Source organism: Anomaloglossus baeobatrachus, chromosome 3 (assembly GCF_048569485.1).
Source record: "Anomaloglossus baeobatrachus isolate aAnoBae1 chromosome 3, aAnoBae1.hap1, whole genome shotgun sequence".
Classification (NCBI taxonomy): Eukaryota; Metazoa; Chordata; class Amphibia; order Anura; family Aromobatidae; genus Anomaloglossus; species Anomaloglossus baeobatrachus.
The window spans coordinates 371,492,953-371,512,855 of NC_134355.1; the positions used below are offsets into that span (position 1 = coordinate 371,492,953).

At 40.0% G+C, this 19,903-nt stretch overlaps 1 protein-coding gene across 4 annotated transcripts in view; it reads right to left on the reverse strand.

Moving 5' to 3' along the window:
• Positions 1-2,872: 2,872 nt before the first annotated feature.
• Positions 2,873-19,903, reverse strand: part of CYB5R4 (cytochrome b5 reductase 4) — a 484,942-nt gene continuing 467,911 nt past the window's right edge. For all 4 annotated transcript variants that reach the window (XM_075340162.1, XM_075340159.1, XM_075340161.1 and 1 more), the window contains one exon: positions 2,873-3,176. In XM_075340162.1, coding sequence (XP_075196277.1) covers positions 3,122-3,176 — 55 coding nt within the window. In that variant the 3' untranslated portion in view covers positions 2,873-3,121. The remainder of the gene's footprint in view (positions 3,177-19,903) is intronic.

A 19,903-nucleotide genomic window follows, 5' to 3' on the forward strand; every position in this document is an offset into this window, starting at 1 on the left:
ATCAGCCCAATATGGACTATATTCAGCATTAACGCTAAAATGCTCATAGGCTGTTTTGTGTCTGGAGAGACAGCTTATTGATATATAATGCCCACATGTTCTTCCTGTAAAACTGACAGTGCCACATTGGTATATGTACACCATTGCCTATGCCATTATCATGTATGGGATTAATCCGTCATCAATTTTAATGTGTTTTTAATGATATATTGGATGTTCACCCCTACTTTGTCTAATAAAATATACTGTATTTTTGCACTTTAAAAACTCTTGTTCTCTTTTTCATGCTATGCCATTGAGTTTGTGCTAATGGTGTGGGGCTCCAGCAGAATCTGGACCCACCCTCTATTTTCTATGGTACTTTGGAGTACCTTTCCCCTACATGTTTAGTTCTGTTGTGTGCATTGAACAACACAAAAAAAATAGACAAAAAGGCTAGTTAGACATAATTTCACACAAAACCCCCAAAATAGGTCAGAAAAAATTGTTGCCACTTTTCCAAAATTGTGGGTAAAAAACTTTATTTCAAGCATGTGGTGCTTGCTCAAACTCACCTGTGGCAAGTAAAAATTGTGGGCAGTATGAAAACCACACCTGAAACTAGATAAAAAGGGGAGAAGTTGACTCAATCTTTGCATTGTGTGCCTTGCTGTGCTGCACTAAACATGGAGAAAAGAAAAAGGAGAAAAGAACTGTCTGAATACTTTAGAAACAAAAATTGTTGAAAAAGATCAATAATCTCAAGGTTACATTTTCATCTCCAGAGACCTTGATGTTCTTATGTCCACTAAACTTCCTTGACATCGATGGCAGGGAAAAAATGATAAAAGGTGCAATGCAGGATAGCCCGGATGGTGGATAAGCAGCCCCAATCAAGCTCCAAAGAAATTGACCCTGCTAGGGTACATCAGTGTCGGTGCAAACTATCTGTTGACATCTGAATGAAATTAAATGCTATGACAGGAGACCCAGGTGGACCCCTCTGCTGACACACAGACATAAAAAAAGGTGGACTTCAGTTTGCCAAAACATATGCGAGTAAGCCAAAATCCTTCTGGGAAAACGTCTTCTCAACAGATGAGACTAAGAAAGAGCTTTTTGTTGAAGCACATATTTCTACTGTTTATGGAAAATGGAATGAGGCCTATAAAGAAAACAACACAGTACCTTCAGTCAAATATGGTAGAGGTTAAAAATAAATTGGGGTTGTTTTGTTGTGTCTGGTACTTGGTGGCTTGGCTGTGTGCAAGGCATCATGAAATCTAAAGATTACCAATGGATTTTGGGCTGCAATGTACTGACCAGTGTCAGCTTGCTGGTTATGTGTTTTAGTTCATGGGTCTTCTAGCAGGACAATGATTCCAATCAAACTTCAAGAAGTACTCAGAAATGGATGGAAACAAAGTTCTAGAGAGTTCTGAAGTGGCAGCAATGAGTCTGGATCTAAATCCCATTGAACACCTGAAGAGATCTTAAAATTTCTGTTGGGAGAAATTCAAACATGAGAACCCCGGAGCAGTTTGCAAAACATGAGTGGTCAAAAATTCTAATTAAGAGATTTAAGACGCTTGTTGATCGTTATAGGAAGTGATTGATTGCAGTTATTTATTCCAAAGGGTGTGCAACCAAATATTAAGTTAAGGGTGTCAACAATTTTGTTTGCCATACAAAGGAAATAATCATGTGTATAACAAAACTTGTAATTGTAATAATTTTCTGGGAGAAATACTTCATTTTCTGAAATAATTTCAAGGGTGCCAATGCTTTTGGCCATCACTGTATGTCAGATAGAGGCATCAGGAAAGCAGAATATAATTTGCAAAGAGAGAAATCTTGAATTACTTGTTCACCACGCAATCGCTTTATTTAAATGTCTCTGTCAAAGATCAACAGCAGCATTTAAATGGTTAAACTACTAAATTTTTCCCAGCTTAGTAGCGGCATTCTTCATATTTTTATAATAAACACATGGTAGAAGGAGCGAGACTTCCTTTTATAGTGTCAGTAGGCTTTAGTCAATTAGTACCTAATTTGTTTAATCAAAGATACCATATTTCTACTAGTACACGTGGGTGGAAATACTCCCATGATTATGCTGCTAAGGGTGTAATGGAAAACAAATTAATTTTAATTTAGTTCTAAGCCTCAGTAAATACAGGAAGGTAAGCACTTCCTTTACTCAACCTATTATTACACAGTTCTACCAGCCACTATTATGGATTTCATATTGCACTTTTTCTTCTACTTTCTCTTGGATGCCATTTTATTTATTTTTATTAGTGGCACTGTAAGGCTATGTGCGCACGTAGCGTACTGTCTCTGCAGAAATTTCTGCAATGATTTGAACAGCACAAGTGCGCTTCAAATCGCTGCAGAAAGAAAAAAAAAAAGCCTATTCCATGCGCTCTGAGTGCAGCGCCTCCAATAGACAGAGCGGGGAATGCATGCAGAGCACACGGAATAAGTGACATGTCACTTCTTAGAACGCGCGCTTCGGGCAGCAGCCGAAGCGCTGCGCTCTAATACGCCACGTGCGCACGTCTCCTGCATAATCTTCATAGATTATGCTGGGGACGCAGGATGCATGCAGTTGCGCTGCGGTGCAGATCGCAGCATAACTGCATGCAAATACGCAACGTGCGCACATAGCCTAACTTTGTAGCATTGGGATCTTAGGTTCAAATCCCACCAAGGACAACATGTGACGATGTCTGGAAAGTGCCGTGGAATGAATGGAACTACATAAGTGATTACAATAAACAAATAGTCTTACACATATTTAACAATCTAGTCACAAAAAGAATAAAAAAAAATAAAAAAAGACAAGGCCGCTTTATTTTGATAGTTACAATCTGAATAATGAGACTGTATATTTATAGTACCCAATTTTTTATTATAAAGGATATTTACAGTAGAATATATATTTTATTTATCCTGTTCACATAAAACCGCAAACCTAAAAGATGTTTTAAACTGTATATTAACCTGAAGAAAGAGTAGGCAAAAAGGTCTCAACTTAATTTATCTTTCTTTTGATTATCATGGTGCATAGTGAATGGTACCAGAGATGCGCATAAACATTTTTATCGGCAGCAGATCAGGAATGAATCCATGAGAAAAGTTACTCTCTGAACAAAAAGATTTCGTCTTTGGTAAATCCAAGGTCTTCTAGGAATCTGCAAAAAATGATAAAAGAAATGCTAAAGAAATGTTGTAATTTCCAGTGTTTTAATATTCAAACTCTAAATATCTATATATTTCTGAAAAGAATAAGTCTCAAGTCACTGAATGTCTTTGAAATCAACCTCTCATACTTCCTTAACCTTTTCGTTCTACAGCCTGATTTTGCTTTTGTGACCAGGTCAATTTCTTCATTTCTGACCAGTGTCACTTTGCCAGGTTATAACTCTGGAACACTTCAACGGATCTCGGTGATTCTGAGACTGTTTTTTTCATGACATATTGTACTTCAGTATAGGTGTAAAATTAAGACAATATCTTTTGCGTTTATTTGTGAAAACGTTGGAAATTTGGTAACAATGTTTCTCAATTTTTTAATTTTTATACCCTTAATGCAGAGAGTTATGTCACACAAAATGGTTTACTAAATAACATTTCCCACTTGTCTACTTTATATCAGCGCAATTTTTGAAACAATTTTTTTTGTTAGGAAGTTAGAAGGGTTCAAAGTTTATCAGCAATTTTTCCAACAAAATTTACAAAACCATTTTTTAGGGACCACATCACATTTGACTTTGAGAGGCCTAGGTGACAGAAAATACCTAAAAGTCACACTATTCTAAAAAGCGCAAACCTCACACTGCTTACAACCACATCAAAGAAGTTTATTAACCCTTTAGGGGCTTCACAGGACCATAGCAATGTGGAAGAAAAAAAAGGAAAATTTTACTTTTTCCCACAAAAATGTTACTTTAGCTCAAATTTAGCATTTTCACAAGGGTATCAATAAAAAAAATGCACCGTACAATTTGTTGTGCAATTTCTCCTGAGTACGCTGATACAGTTGTGCTCAAAAGTTTACATACCCCAGCAGATTTTTTGCTTTCTTGGCCTTTTTTCAGAGAATATGAATGATAACACAAAATCTTTTTTCCCACTCATGGTTAATGGTTGGGTGAAGCCATTTATTGTCAAACTACTGGGTATTCTCTTTTTAAATCATAATGACAATAAAAACATCCAAATGATCCTGATCAAAAGTTCACATACCCCAGTTCTTAATACTGTTTATTGACCCCCTCTAACATCAATGACAGCTTGAAGTCTTTTGTGGTAGTTGTGGATGAGGCTTTTTATTTTCTCAGATGGTAAAGCTGCCCATTCTTCTTGGCAAAAACCTTCAGTTCCTGTAAATTCCTGGCCTTTCTTGCATGAACTGCGTACTTGAATTCTCCCCAGAGTAGCTCAATGATATTGAGGTCAGGAGACTGAGATGGCCACTCAAGAACCTTCACTGTGTTCTGCTGTAGCCAAAGACAGGTCAACTTGGCCTTGTGTTTTGGATCGTTTTCATGTTGGAACATCCAAGTATGTCCCATGCGCAGCTTCTGGGCTGATAACGTGCTGCATTCATCTTTTCTTCAACTATGAACAAGTTTCCTGTGGCTTTGTAGCTCACACATCCAAACATCATCAGTGATCCATCCCCGTGCTTTACAATAGGAATGGTGTTCCTTTCGTCATTGGCCTTGTTGACACCTCTCCAAATGTAAAATTTATGGTTGTGGCCAAAAAGTTAGATTTTGGTTTCATCACTCCAAATTACCTTGTTTCAGAAGTTTGGAGGCTTGTCTCTGTTTGGCTTACTGTAGACGAGATACTTTGTGGCATTTGCACAGTAATAGCTTTCTTCTGGTGATTCAACCATGCAGCCCATTTTTCTTCAAGTGCCTCCTTATTAAGCATCTTGGAACAGCTACACCACTAGTTCTTAGTGAGTCCTGTATTTCAGCTGATGCTATTTGTGGGTTTTTTCTTTTGTTGGTCTACCTGATCGTGGTTTGGTTTTTACAGAGCCCCTGATTTTCCATTTGTTCATCACAGTTTGAACCCTGCTGACATTATAATTTCCTTGGATATCTTTTTGTATCCCTTTCCTGTTATACAGTTCAACTATCTTTTCCCGTAGATCCGTTTACAAATCTTTTGTTTTGACTCTCAATCCAGAAATGTCAGTGGCTGGAGAAAGATGCAAGAGTCTGGATCCCCGAAACTCACTCAGCTTTTATGCACACACTGATTACAAGCAAACAGGTCACAGGTGAGGCTGTTACCTTTATTAGCCATTCAAACCTATTTGTGTCAACTTCTGTGCATGTTATCAGGCCAATGTCACCAGGGTATGTAAATTTTTGATCAGGGTCATTTGGATGTTTTTGGTTGCCATTAAGATTTAAAACAAAACCACTAACCACTAACCATGAGAGGAAAAAAAGATTTTATGTTATCGTTCATATTCTCTGAAAAAAGGCCAAGAAAGCAAAAAAATCTGCCCGGGTACATAAAATTTTGAGCACAACTGTACCTCATAAATGGTGTAAAGCTATGGGGCTCAGAAGGGAAGGCACGCCATATGAATTTTTGAAAGCAATATTAGCCGGAATCATTAGCGGACACCGTGTTGCATTTGGAAAGACCCTGAGGTGTCAGTGGAGCTCCCGACCAATTGACCCCATTTTGGAAACTAAACGCCTCAAGGAATATATATAGATATATATAAGGACTAGAACTGTCTGAAACACGTTGCTGGTTTCTATGATCATCTGCTCGCCTTGAGATCTTTTATATTACCTTTGTAAGTCTGCCTTTCTGGATTTTATTGATATTTGTAATAAAGCAGAACAGCAATATTGCGCATCAGGGTCACCATATGCGAAAAAAAATATTAAAATTTAACTTTTAATTAATTTATTCATAAAAATGAGGATAATCCTCACTAATACACAAACAATACAAAAAGGTTTGGCCCCTCCTATTTTTCAAGGGTTTAATGCAAACCATAAACAGGTTAGTACCGCTATATAAAGTGGAACTTTTTCACCCATAAACCAGGTGCCAGTTTCAGAAAGTCCACTGATAAATAAAGAAATGGATTTATCTCACCAAATTCTGATACACCACATAATAGATTCGAATGGGTTCAGGCATCCTCCTGGCGGAACCTCATGATTAATAAAATGTACCTCCCAACGCGTTTCGTTAGAAAAGCAAACTCATCAGGGGAGCTTATAATTGTGGCAATTGCATCTCAGATCTCATAAAAAATGAGTCCAAAAATTCATCATATGCTGAAACAAAACATATACAAGATAGCAATAAGTGTCAGCATGTCAATGGTTAATCACACACTCATATGTGGAGAAACTCACCAATAAACATAGACTCAATAAGGAGTCATGTATGCGGTAAATCCAATTCAGGTCCCATAATCCATGGACCTCACTCCCAATGACATGCTGAAATACATTTATGGATAAATAAACACCAGCATGTCTGGACGATTCATTCCATGACAGCATACAAACATAGCAGGGGGACTCACCACGTGGCAGGAGCGGCCGTGCTTATCGCTCTAACAAGAGAGCCACCGCAGACTGTCAGGGTTTAAATGTTCCCACCCTGCAACCAGCGTGTGACGTAGTTTCCGCCCATCCCGGTCACATGACCGCAGATAAGCACACTATGTCATGATGTTTACACCGTAGCCGTGGTGATGTGCGCCTCCCCTCAGCAAGTCATGTGACATCACGTCACACAAACAAGGAAGACAGCCCGATATTGAACTGCAGGCACACAGTATCATCCCGGCTTGTATGCAAATTCAGAGAATCGTCCAATCCTCCAGCATTGATTCACAAGTAATCACTAGGAGGGTATTGCTTGTACAGAAAAGAAACTGCTCATAACTCAGTGATTAAACCCGCTTATCTTAAACAGTCGGTTTCACCAGTGTATATCACAAGCAGTGTAAAGGTGATTGCATACCATACTCAAAAGGTCACAGCCATACCACCACAATAATCAAAGACATGCTCGTGGAGAACAGTAGCCCCACTTTAGGAGGATGTCACCCAGAAATATGGGGACTTCAAAATAGCTCAAAATCAATATTATGCTCAAGGGTTAAAACAGCAAAGGGGCTCAGATGTCACATTAATGATCAGATTAAAAAACCTACTGAAAGGCTAGCAGTTGATTATGTCCATATCGATCACAGCAAACCTCCAATCCTTATAGGGTTCATCAAGGGAACCATTGAAAATACCATTCAAAAGTAGAAATAGAAACCGCCACATAGAGACTACCCTTACCCTAATTACACTAAATTTCAGGGATGGCCCTACCTATCACGTGGGGGTCGGCGCCGTATGACAGAACGAAGTGTGGGCGCCCCCACTCGGCCGACGTCTCACCCTCCTAACTGAGCTCCCCCTACAACACCACTAAATGAGAACATCGGAATCTGGTATAGATTCATTGATGATATTTTTATGGTGTGGAAAGGCAATGAAGCTGGACTAAAGAGGTTTATGGATGATTTGAATAAAAACGACTTGGGTCTCTTTTTCACTTTTGAGATGAATAAGTCAAAATTATCCTTTTTGGACCTTTTGATTGAGAAAGACTCGGGAGGCAACTTGGTAACTAGTACTTACCGTAAACCGACTTCAACTAACTCGTTATTAAAATGGGAAAGCAGTCATCCCCTGAGTTTGAAAAGGGGCATCCCAAAGGGACAGTTCGCTAGAATTCGGATGAACTGTTCTGATGAAATGCATTTCAAAAACCAGTCTAAAGATCTAGAGAAAAGATTCCTGGAAAGAGGATATCCAGGACAAGTGATAAGTAGAGCGGCTGCTGACATAGAGAAGGTCAAAAGAACAGATCTTCTATACCCCCCTAAAAAAGTGGTGAAGGATGAGGGTAAGGATGTGATGAGATTCATAACAACTTTCAACAATGGAGCGGGTGATGTAAGAAACATCCTTGAGACGTATTGGCCCATTTTAAGAATGGATAGCGATATAGGAGATTTTCTTACAGACAGGCCATCCATCACGTATAGGAGAGCGAGATCGCTGAAGGATCGGCTGGTTCACAGTTATCTCGCCCCAAAAAATCCCTTTGAGGCTATACCAACGTTGAAGGGTTGTTATAGATGCAACGGATGTATTGCCTGTAACTCCATCATAGTTGGAAAAAAATTCCACAGTCAAGTGACCAAGAATGAGTATGACATCCGGTCGTTTATTAATTGTAGAACACGAGGTGTGATATATAAGGCGACCTGTATATGCAGTATGGAGTATGTAGGTAAAACTCGCAGGGAATTGAGACGACGGATAGGAGAACATCTGAGGGACATCAGACTTAATAATGATACATCATTGGCGAGGCACATTAATAAAGACATAATGGAGATTCCACTGTTTTGAAATTTCAGGGTATCGATCACATCAAACCTCCGCCTAGAGGAGGGGACTGGGACAAGAGACTTTTACAACAGGAATCCAGATGGATTTTCTGGTTGAAAACACTTCATCCTAATGGTTTAAATGAGGAACTCTCTTTCGCACCCTTTATTTAGTGGTGTTGTAGGGGGAGCTCAGTTAGGAGGGTGAGACGTCGGCCGAGTGGGGGCGCCCACACTTCGTTCTGTCATACGGCGCCGACCCCCACGTGATAGGTAGGGCCATCCCTGAAATTTAGTGTAATTAGGGTAAGGGTAGTCTCTATGTGGCGGTTTCTATTTCTACTTTTGAATGGTATTTTCCATGGTTCCCTTGATGAACCCTATAAGGATTGGAGGTTTGCTGTGATCGATATGGACATAATCAACTGCTAGCCTTTCAGTAGGTTTTTTAATCTGATCATTAATGTGACATCTGAGCTCCTTTGCTGTTTTAACCCTTGAGCATAATATTGATTTTGAGCTATTTTGAAGTCCCCATATTTCTGGGTGACATCCTCCTAAAGTGGGGCTACTGTTCTCCACGAGCATGTCTTTGATTATTGTGGTGGTATGGCTGTGACCTTTTGAGTATGGTATGCAATCACCTTTACACTGCTTGTGATATACACTGGTGAAACCGACTGTTTAAGATAAGCGGGTTTAATCACTGAGTTATGAGCAGTTTCTTTTCTGTACAAGCAATACCCTCCTAGTGATTACTTGTGAATCAATGCTGGAGGATTGGACGATTCTCTGAATTTGCATACAAGCCGGGATGATACTGTGTGCCTGCAGTTCAATATCGGGCTGTCTTCCTTGTTTGTGTGACGTGATGTCACATGACTTGCTGAGGGGAGGCGCACATCACCACGGCTACGGTGTAAACATCATGACGTAGTGTGCTTATCTGCGGTCATGTGACCGGGATGGGCGGAAACTACGTCACACGCTGGTTGCAGGGTGGGAACATTTAAACCCTGACAGTCTGCGGTGGCTCTCTTGTTAGAGCGATAAGCACGGCCGCTCCTGCCACGTGGTGAGTCCCCCTGCTATGTTTGTATGCTGTCATGGAATGAATCGTCCAGACATGCTGGTGTTTATTTATCCATAAATGTATTTCAGCATGTCATTGGGAGTGAGGTCCATGGATTATGGGACCTGAATAGGATTTACCGCATACATGACTTCTTATTGAGTCTATGTTTATTGGTGAGTTTCTCCACATATGAGTGTGTGATTAACCATTGACATGCTGACACTTATTGCTATCTTGTATATGTTTTGTTTCAGCATATGATGAATTTTTGGACTCATTTTTTATGAGATCTGAGATGCAATTGCCACAATTATAAGCTCCCCTGATGAGTTTGTTTTTCTAACGAAACGCGTTGGGAGGTACATTTTCTTAATCATGAGGTTCCGCCAGGAGGATGCCTGAACCCATTCGAATCTATTATGTGGTGTATCAGAATTTGGTGAGATAAATCCATTTCTTTATTTATCAGTGGACTTTCTGAAACTGGCACCTGGTTTATGGGTGAAAAAGTTCCACTTTATATAGCGGTACTAACCTGTTTATGGTTTGCATTAAACCCTTGAAAAATAGGAGGGGCCAAACCTTTTTGTATTGTTTGTGTATTAGTGAGGATTATCCTCATTTTTATGAATAAATTAATTAAAAGTTAAATTTTAAAAAAAAATTTCGCATATGGTGACCCTGATGCGCAATATTGCTGTTCTGATTTGATAACCTGTGTATTTAACCCAGTGGCTATTTAAATATATTGACTTGGTATGGCGGGCTTCCTGAGTACAGGTATTGATATAGGCTCCTGGGCAAATGAAGCAAAGGATGTTTTCTCAGAAAAAACTTTCGTACAGAAAAAATATACTCCTACCCTTAATGGGGCTTTCCGTGAACTAACTAAAATTTATAAAAACAGGACAGCTTCTTGGTGGGAAGTACAGTCTCTGGAGGTTTATCTTCGTGACAGGATTGTCCCTAGGCATTTGAGGATCTCCCTTCAGCCGGGCTACCGATATAGAAGCCAGGAACTGGCTGCTAAATGGGAGAAAGAAGCCACTGAAAGTTCTCTTAGGTTGATGGCCTTACTCTTAGATGAAGAGAAAAAGAATCTTGCAGATCTAGAGATAGCACTCAAAGAACAGATAGAAATGACTAATACTTTTTCAAAAGAATCGGAATTTTCAGGTAAAGAAAAAGTTCTGCAGAACACAATTGAAAAATATCAGTATCATTTGAAGGATAAAAAACATAAATTCTATAATAGAGATCTGCAAGACTTTAGGGAAAATAAAATATATAACTTTGCCCCGCCACGTTTTGTGAAACCCAGTGAGATCGAGTGCTCCACAACGGATACCGATGTTTCTGACTCCGAAGGAAGAAATATAGGAGCAAGAGGTAGAAGGAAAAAGAACTTTGGGAATGGTAGGGGCAGGTTTAATCAACCTTATCAGAGTGGCCATTTTTTAGAGCCCAGGGAATATTTCCTCAGAAATCGAGCAAACCGGGGAGGTTATCAGAATCCTCCGGATACCAACAAGTAGTTAACCTCTCTAATAGGGTACTTACCACCATTGATTTAAGTGTGCTTAGCAAGGGTCTCTCATTTGTGCCTACGACAGATTATAATGGCTTTGAAAGCGTTAAGGACCTCAATCTCTTCATTAGAAAACTGAAGTGGAAGAAATACTTTATTAGGGATAACAAAAAGATATGTACTGATCTAGGTATTCAGGATGACATCTTGGAAGATGTCCGACTCCTATACAGTTTGGATGTGATGGGACCTGAATCAACGGGTCAGGGTCCCTTCACAGATCTCAAACTGAGGAGTACTAAAATGCCACCAATCCAAAATGATCTCAGTGCAATTGATGTCTTTTGTAACCTTGTCTCTCAGGAGTTTGAAAGGTTGAAACCCAATCATAAGGTCAAATTTAATCTGACTAAGGAGGAGATGGTGAACCTTAACGCTTTGGGGAAGGCGACTGACATAATCATTAAGCAATCTGACAAAGGGGGGAACACTGTTGTGATGGATCGAGAAAAATATCTTGAAATGTGTTATAACATCTTAGGGGACAAAAATAGTTATGTGAGACTGAAGTCCAATCCATCACAGCAGTATTGGAAGGATTTAAGATTGATTCTCCTGACTGCTTTGGAGAAGGAATTGATCAGTAAGTCTGAGTTTGACTTCCTTCTTCCAAGGCACCCAGTGATGGCCACTTTCTACAGTCTACCCAAACTGCATAAAGGGACTAACCCCCTGAAAGGTAGACCTATAATTTCTGGGGTCGACAATCTGACACAGAATCTTGGTGTCTATCTGGATAACATCCTCAAGCCATTTGTTTTAGGCTTGGACTCTTATCTGTCAGATACAACTGACCTGCTGAGAAAAGTGGAAGGACTTACATTCGAGGAGGAAACGCTCCTTGTGGGAATTGATGTTGAATCTTTGTACTCATCCATACGCCATGACTTGGGATTGTCGGCGGCCCAATATTTTTTGAAAGGCAGGGGAATACAGTGTGAAGAACACACTGGTTTTGTCCTGGATATCCTCAAGTTTTGCCTGACACACAATATTTTTTCCTTTGATAGCCACACCTTCCACCAGCTCAGGGGCACAGCGATGGGGAGCCCCTGTGCCCCATCGTATGCAAATCTGCTCCTGGGCTGGTGGGAGGAAACAGTGGTCTTCAGAGAGGACCGTGAGTCCATCAATGAGAACATCGGAATCTGGTATAGATTCATTGATGATATTTTTATGGTGTGGAAAGGCAATGAAGCTGGACTAAAGAGGTTTATGGATGATTTGAATAAAAACGACTTGGGTCTCTTTTTCACTTTTGAGATGAATAAGTCAAAATTATCCTTTTTGGACCTTTTGATTGAGAAAGACTCGGGAGGCAACTTGGTAACGAGTACTTACCGTAAACCGACTTCAACTAACTCGTTATTAAAATGGGAAAGCAGTCATCCCCTGAGTTTGAAAAGGGCATCCCAAAGGGACAGTTCGCTAGAATTCGGAGGAACTGTTCTGATGAAATGCATTTCAAAAACCAGTCTAAAGATCTAGAGAAAAGATTCCTGGAAAGAGGATATCCAGGACAAGTGATAAGTAGAGCGGCTGCTGACATAGAGAAGGTCAAAAGAACAGATCTTCTATACCCCCCTAAAAAAGTGGTGAAGGATGAGGGTAAGGATGTGATGAGATTCATAACAACTTTCAACAATGGAGCGGGTGATGTAAGAAACATCCTTGAGACGTATTGGCCCATTTTAAGAATGGATAGCGATATAGGAGATTTTCTTACAGACAGGCCATCCATCACGTATAGGAGAGCGAGATCGCTGAAGGATCGGCTGGTTCACAGTTATCTCGCCCCAAAAAATCCCTTTGAGGCTATACCAACGTTGAAGGGTTGTTATAGATGCAACGGATGTATTGCCTGTAACTCCATCATAGTTGGACAAAAATTCCACAGTCAAGTGACCAAGAATGAGTATGACATCCGGTCGTTTATTAATTGTAGAACACGAGGTGTGATATATAAGGCGACCTGTATATGCAGTATGGAGTATGTAGGTAAAACTCGCAGGGAATTGAGACGACGGATAGGAGAACATCTGAGGGACATCAGACTTAATAATGATACATCATTGGCGAGGCACATTAATAAAGTACATAATGGAGATTCCACTGTTTTGAAATTTCAGGGTATCGATCACATCAAGCCTCCGCCTAGAGGAGGGGACTGGGACAAGAGACTTTACAACAGGAATCCAGATGGATTTTCTGGTTGAAAACACTTCATCCTAATGGTTTAAATGAGGAACTCTCTTTCGCACCCTTTATTTAGTGGTGTTGTAGGGGGAGCTCAGTTAGGACGGTGATTCTTTCTGAAACTGGCACCTGGTTTATGGGTGAAAAAGTTCCACTTTATATAGCGGTACTAACCTGTTTATGGTTTGCATTAAACCCTTGAAAAATAGGAGGGGCCAAACCTTTTTGTATTGTTTGTGTATTAGTGAGGATTATCCTCATTTTTATGAATAAATTAATTAAAAGTTAAATTTTAATATTTTTTTTTCGCATATGGTGACCCTGATGCGCAATATTGCTGTTCTGATTTGATAACCTGTGTATTTAACCCAGTGGCTGTTTAAAAATATTTGTAATAAAGCCTTGAAAATTTTACTGAGCACATGGAGCTGGATCCTTTCTCCTTTTTCTAACAATACCCGTAGGGGCTTATTCTTCATGGGCTTTCCAGACATGATGCAATTGCCCATAATAAAAGTCCTGACCAATTGAACATATACCATCCCGAACTGCATTGAAATCCTAAATAGAAAATAATTCTTTTGGATTTATAAATTGAACACGTTAAAACCTGGGGGTCTTAATGAAGTCACTGACTTGTTCCACTGACTTAAGAAACAAAAAGAAAGAAATGATCGATCAATCAATAATCTAACATCTTTAATGGTTTTTAATAATATCTAATTGGAAGTAATTTACTAAAAGTTTTTAACATATACAGTGGAACCTTGGTTAACGAGAACAATCCATACTGGGAGTGTGCTTGTTAACCAAGTTACTCGTTCAACAAAACAAGATTTCCCATAGGAAATCATTGCAATGCAGACAATTTGTTCCACAACTTGTTAAATGTCCCATCCTGGTCCCCTATAGGGCCATTCCACACATGCACAAACATGCACAAACACACACAAGCACATATTATGCTCACCTTACCTTCCGTTCCATCGCAGGTCTCCTGGGATTTGCTGTTCGCTAGTATGGGTTGTGCATCTGGTAACCATTGCGACGAGGGAGGAACGTCCGCTGCCAGAGCGCTGACGTCAAAGGCAGGAGCCGTTTGCCTCTGATTGGTCTGCGCACTGCCTTTGAGTAGCGTCTGACAGCCGAAGTTCCTGCCTCGTCGCGATGCTTGCAGATACACATCCTGGAGCGGCGCACTACAGGACCCAGGAGGCTGGCGATGGAACGGAAGGTACACATATTATGCTCACCTTACCTTCCATTCCATCGCCGGCCTCCTGGGTCCTGTAGTTCGCCGCGAGGATTCCTCCCTCGTCGCGATGAACCGGCGAACTACAAGAACCATGAGGCCGAAGATGGAACGGTAGGTAAGGTGAGCATAATACTGTATGTGTATGCGTGCGTGTTTGTTTGTGTGTGTTTTGTGCGTGCTTGTGTGTGTTTGTGTGGACTGCAAGAGCGGATCAGAGCGCAGTGGATGTATGGAATCGGAAGTGTGTGCGGTGAGTATTTTGCTCGTACAGCAAAGCTTTCTCGTAAACCGAGTTACAAATTTACAGAAAGCTTTGCTTGTTAAGCGAAATTCTCGTTAACTGAGTTACTCATTAAGCGAGGTTCCACTGTAATATGTTTTTATGTCCTTTACTATTATTATTATTAATGTTGTTTATGTGATCTATAATTAAAATCAAAAGTATGGGTTTATCCATCTAAGTGTGGTGCCGCAAGGGTGCATCTTCCATCACTGATGTATGCAATCCCTGTGTCCCTTGCCTTTTTTTCATTCCCTTTTTCTTCCATTGATTGTCCTTTGTTTCCCTCCACAGCTTCTGACCAATTATTAATTCATGAGCGTGTCACTGTTTCCTAATGTTTTTGCCCATAGAGTCCATACACTGGTGTGAGCAGGAGTAGTTCTGTGGTTCCCAAGGTCTTGGACTCAAATAACCTTTTGGAGCATGCACAGTCCTGATTTCTCTCACATTCTTAACTGATAATTACCCCTGAAGCTAAGCCTGGTCCATAGAGCCAGCGCAGTAATGTATTTCATATATCCATTGCCTAATTCTCCTTGGCAGAGCTATATCGTCAATAAATTATACTCTTCTCAGTCATCTACACATTCAATTTAAGACACTCATTATAATATAATATGTTAATATTAATATAAATATTTTTATTCAAATAATTGAAGTAATTTAACCATTTTTATTTTATTTCTTATAATTCATTTGCTACTTAATAATTTGTAGTATATAATTTTAATAAATATTAATAATAAAAATAGTTTTTATTAGATTGATGTAAAATATGGTACATTTAATATTTACTATTAAGCAATTTGCACTTTTAAAGGTAACTTTTGCATGACAGATAAGTTAAAATAAATCTAATCCACACAAGGTTTTTATACTATCATGGGTCTATAAAAAGATTTTGCATATTATTTTTCCATAATCATTTGGACAGCCCTTTGTGAATACCTGGTCATGATGCACTTGCATCTGCTGCACAACTAATAAATAAATAAATAAATAAATATATATATCAATTATTAACTATAGTTCACTATTTTATAGCAAGATATCTATCAATGAATAAGCACAACGTGATTGTTACACAGACTTTTCTTTTTCAGAATTTTTTTCGCTTTCTATAGTTAAATTCTGTACACTATTTTATAGGTTTCGAATTACACTTATTTTGAACAGGGTGCAATGAAGTGATAGAGTTATCTTTCTCCCAAGATCGCACTTTAAAGGTGGTGTCACACATAGCGACGCAGCAGCGATCACGACCAGCGATCTGACCTTATCACGATCGCTGCTGCGTCGTTACATGGTCGCTGGTGAGCTGTCAAACAGGCAGATCTCACCAGCGACCAGTGACCAGCAGCGACGCGTTGAAGCGTAACTAAGGTAAATATCGGGTAACCAAGGAAAGCACTTCTCTTGGTTACCCGATATTTACCTTAGTTACTAGCGTCCGCTGCTCTCACGCTGCCAGTGCCGGCTCCCTGTTCGCTTCAGTTTGTCGCTCTCTCGCTGTCACACACAGCGATGTGTGCTTCACAGCAGGAGAGCAACGTCCAAAAAATGAAGCAGGACATTCAGCAACGACTGGCGACCTCACAGCAGGGGCCAGGTCGTTGCTGGATGTCACACACAGCGACATCAACAGGACGTCGCTGCTACGTCACAGAAAATGGTGACTTAGCAGCGACGTCGTTGTCGTCGTCGTCGCTATGTGTGACACCACCTTAACACTTTCGCTAAACTAATTTTCAAGATTCAGTCAAACAGCGAGGATTTTACCAGTTAAAGTCAATATCCAGGCTGACTTGATGTTCATTGGCTTTATCTCTGTTGGCTCAACATCCTATAATCCTAAATTGGAGAAGCTTCCTAATTAGCATTTCAATCCCGATCATCACTGAGTTCACAGTCACAATCTAATGTAGTAATAATATCCCCTCCAAAGAGTAAGGGGTACTTCTCACATAGCGAGATCGCTGCTGAGTCACAGATTTTGTGACGTACCAGTGACCTCATCAGCGATCTCGCGGTGTGTGACACTAAGCAGCGACCTGGCCCCACACTGCTCTGGTTCATTTTTTGGTCGTTGCTCTCCCGCTGTGAAGCACGCATCACTGTGTTTGACAGTGAGAGAGCAACGATCTGAATGTGCAAGGAGCAGGGATCCGGCTTCTGCGGACGCTGGTAACCAAGGTACACATCGGGTAACGAAGCAGAGGCTTTGCTTGGTTACCCGATATTTACCTTGGTTACCAGCGTCCGCAGCTTCTAGAAGCCTGCTCCCTGCTCACGTAGCCAAGGTACACATCGGGTAACTATAAGCAAAGTGCTTTGCTTAGTAACCCGATGTGTACTATGGTTACTAAGCACAGCATCGTTACACGGGTCGCTGGTGGCTGATCTCTGTGGAGATCTGCCTGTTTGACAGCTCACCAGCGACCATGTAGCGACGCTCCAGCCATCCCTGCCAGGTCAGATCGCTGGTGGGATCGCTGGAACATCGCTTAAGTGTGACGGTACCCTAACAGATTTTTATTTGTGGAAAGTCAAATTCACTGCAGTTTCTAAGCTCACTGTGTGTTTTTTTTCCCCTTACCTTCTCTGATGGCTCATCACATTGATCCTGAATCCGGTTAGCTTCCTGCACAGATTTTTATTTTCTATAGTACTGGGTTTATGGCTATTTCTGACATAACAAATAAATATTCCTTTTTTTGTTTTTGATAATTTATTATTTTTATTTGTACAATGGGGAACCTTTATTTCATTCACTATATTGTATGTAAACACATTGCAATATTGTGTGTATATATACAGCTCTGGCAAAAATTAAGAGACCACTGCACAGTTTTATAAAACTCAGCTTCTTTACATGTCTGACAGCCATTTCATTCCACTGTCAGTTGAATTCCAACAAGAGTACACCACATTCTACTTAATGTGCTTCTGATTAGGTGATCACCTGAACCAAATCTTATTTAACGAGGGAAACTATAAAAAGCACTGCTGTGGTCTTCACAATCCTCTTGCAATAGGACAAGCTGGATGGCAAAACAAGTGCTAGTAATATCCCAAACGTAAGAGGATTGAAAAAAAATACTTTTAACCATGCCAAAGGAGGTGAAAAGAAAAGTTTGGAGTGAGTAAAAGAAGGGCTCAATTCTGGCTTTACTAGCAGAAGGATACAGTGAGCATCATGTTGCCTCCATACTTACATTTTTTTAAGACGGTAGTCTATTACAACAAGGTCAAGCAGCAGACATTGGGGTCAACAAAGCTACAGACCAGCAGAGGGTGAAAGCGACTCTCCACTGACCAGGATATCCGTCATCTTATTCGAATGTTACTCAGCAACCACAGGATAATATCAAGTGAGCTACAAAAGGAATGGCAAATGGAAGCTGGGGGTGGGGGGACTGCACAGCAGTTCATTACAGGCTCCTAGAGGCAGGGCTTTAGTCATGTAAAGCTAGAAAAAAAGCCTTTCATAAATGAGAAGCACAGGTGAGCCAGGCTGAAGTTTGGCAAAGACTATAAGGATTGGATCTTAGAAGACTGGAGTAAGGTAATCTCTGATTAGTCAAATTTTCAGGTTTGCCCAACACCTGGTCGTCTAATGGTTAGACGGAGACCTGGAGAGGCGTAAAAGCCACAGCGTGTAGTACCCAATGTGAAATTTGGTGTAAGATCGGTGATAATCTGGAGATGCTTCAGCAATGCTGGAATTGGGCAGATTAAACTTTGAGAAGGACGTATGAATCAAGCCGCATACAAGGTTATCCTGGAAAAACAGTTGCTTCCTTCTGCTCAGGCAATGTTCCCCAACTCTGAGGACTGGATTTTACAGCAGAAGAATTTACCATGCCACACAGCTGGGTCAATCAATGTGTGGATGAAGGACCACCACATCAAAACCCCTGTCATGGCAAGCCCAAACCTCAGACCTGAACCCTATTGAAAACCTCTGGAAAGTAATCAAGAGGAAGATGGATAGTCACAACCATCAAACAAAGAAGAACTGGTTAAATTTTTGCACCAGGAGTGGCATAAGGTTACCCAAAAGCAGTGTGAAAGACTGGTAGAAAGCATGCCAAGAGGCATGAAAGCTGTGATTAAAAATCATAGTTATTCCACAAAATATTGAATTCTGAACTCTTCCTGAGTTAAAACAGTAGTATTGTTGTTTCTAAATTATTATGAACTTGTTTTCTATGCATTATTTAAGGTCTGAAAGCAATGCATTGTTTTGTTATATTGACCATTTTTCAGAAAATAAATACAAAATTTATTGCTTGGAAATTCGGAGACATGTTGTCAGTAGTTTATAGAATAGAAGAACAATTTACATTTTACTCAAAAATCTAGCTATAAAGAGAAAAATCTGAAAAACTGACAATTTTGCAGAGGTCTCTTAATTTTTCCAAGATATATATATATATATATATACACACAAACACATATATATAATTTTTTTTTTATAATTTATGTGCAGCCTTTATCCTTATGTATTATGTATTTTTTTTGCTTGCACTCATAATATATATATTAGTGCTCACTTCAGTTATCCTTTTCAGTAATATGAATTTTTTTTCTGAATGTGAACACAGCTCCGCCCCTTTCGGCCATGTTTTTTTCCATCTCCTATATAAGCAAGTCCTTGGTTACCCCTCTCCATACACAGCAGTTTTTAATTGCAATGAGATGACACACAGTTAGGGTCATAGAGCTAGAGACCCCAATATAGAGATATACCTTGGCGAGGTTTTGGGGCTCAGTTACATTGATCAATGCAATTGCTAAATATTTCCTTTTTCCTAATATTCATATAATATAATATATATATTAGTGCTCACTTCAGTTATCCTTTTCAGTAATATGAATTTTTTTTCTGAATGTGAACACAGCTCCGCCCCTTTCGGCCATGTTTTTTTCCATCTCCTATATAAGCAAGTCCTTGGTTACCCCTCTCCATACACAGCAGTTTTTAATTGCAATGAGATGACACACAGTTAGGGTCATAGAGCTAGAGACCCCAATATAGAGATATACCTTGGCGAGGTTTTGGGGCTCAG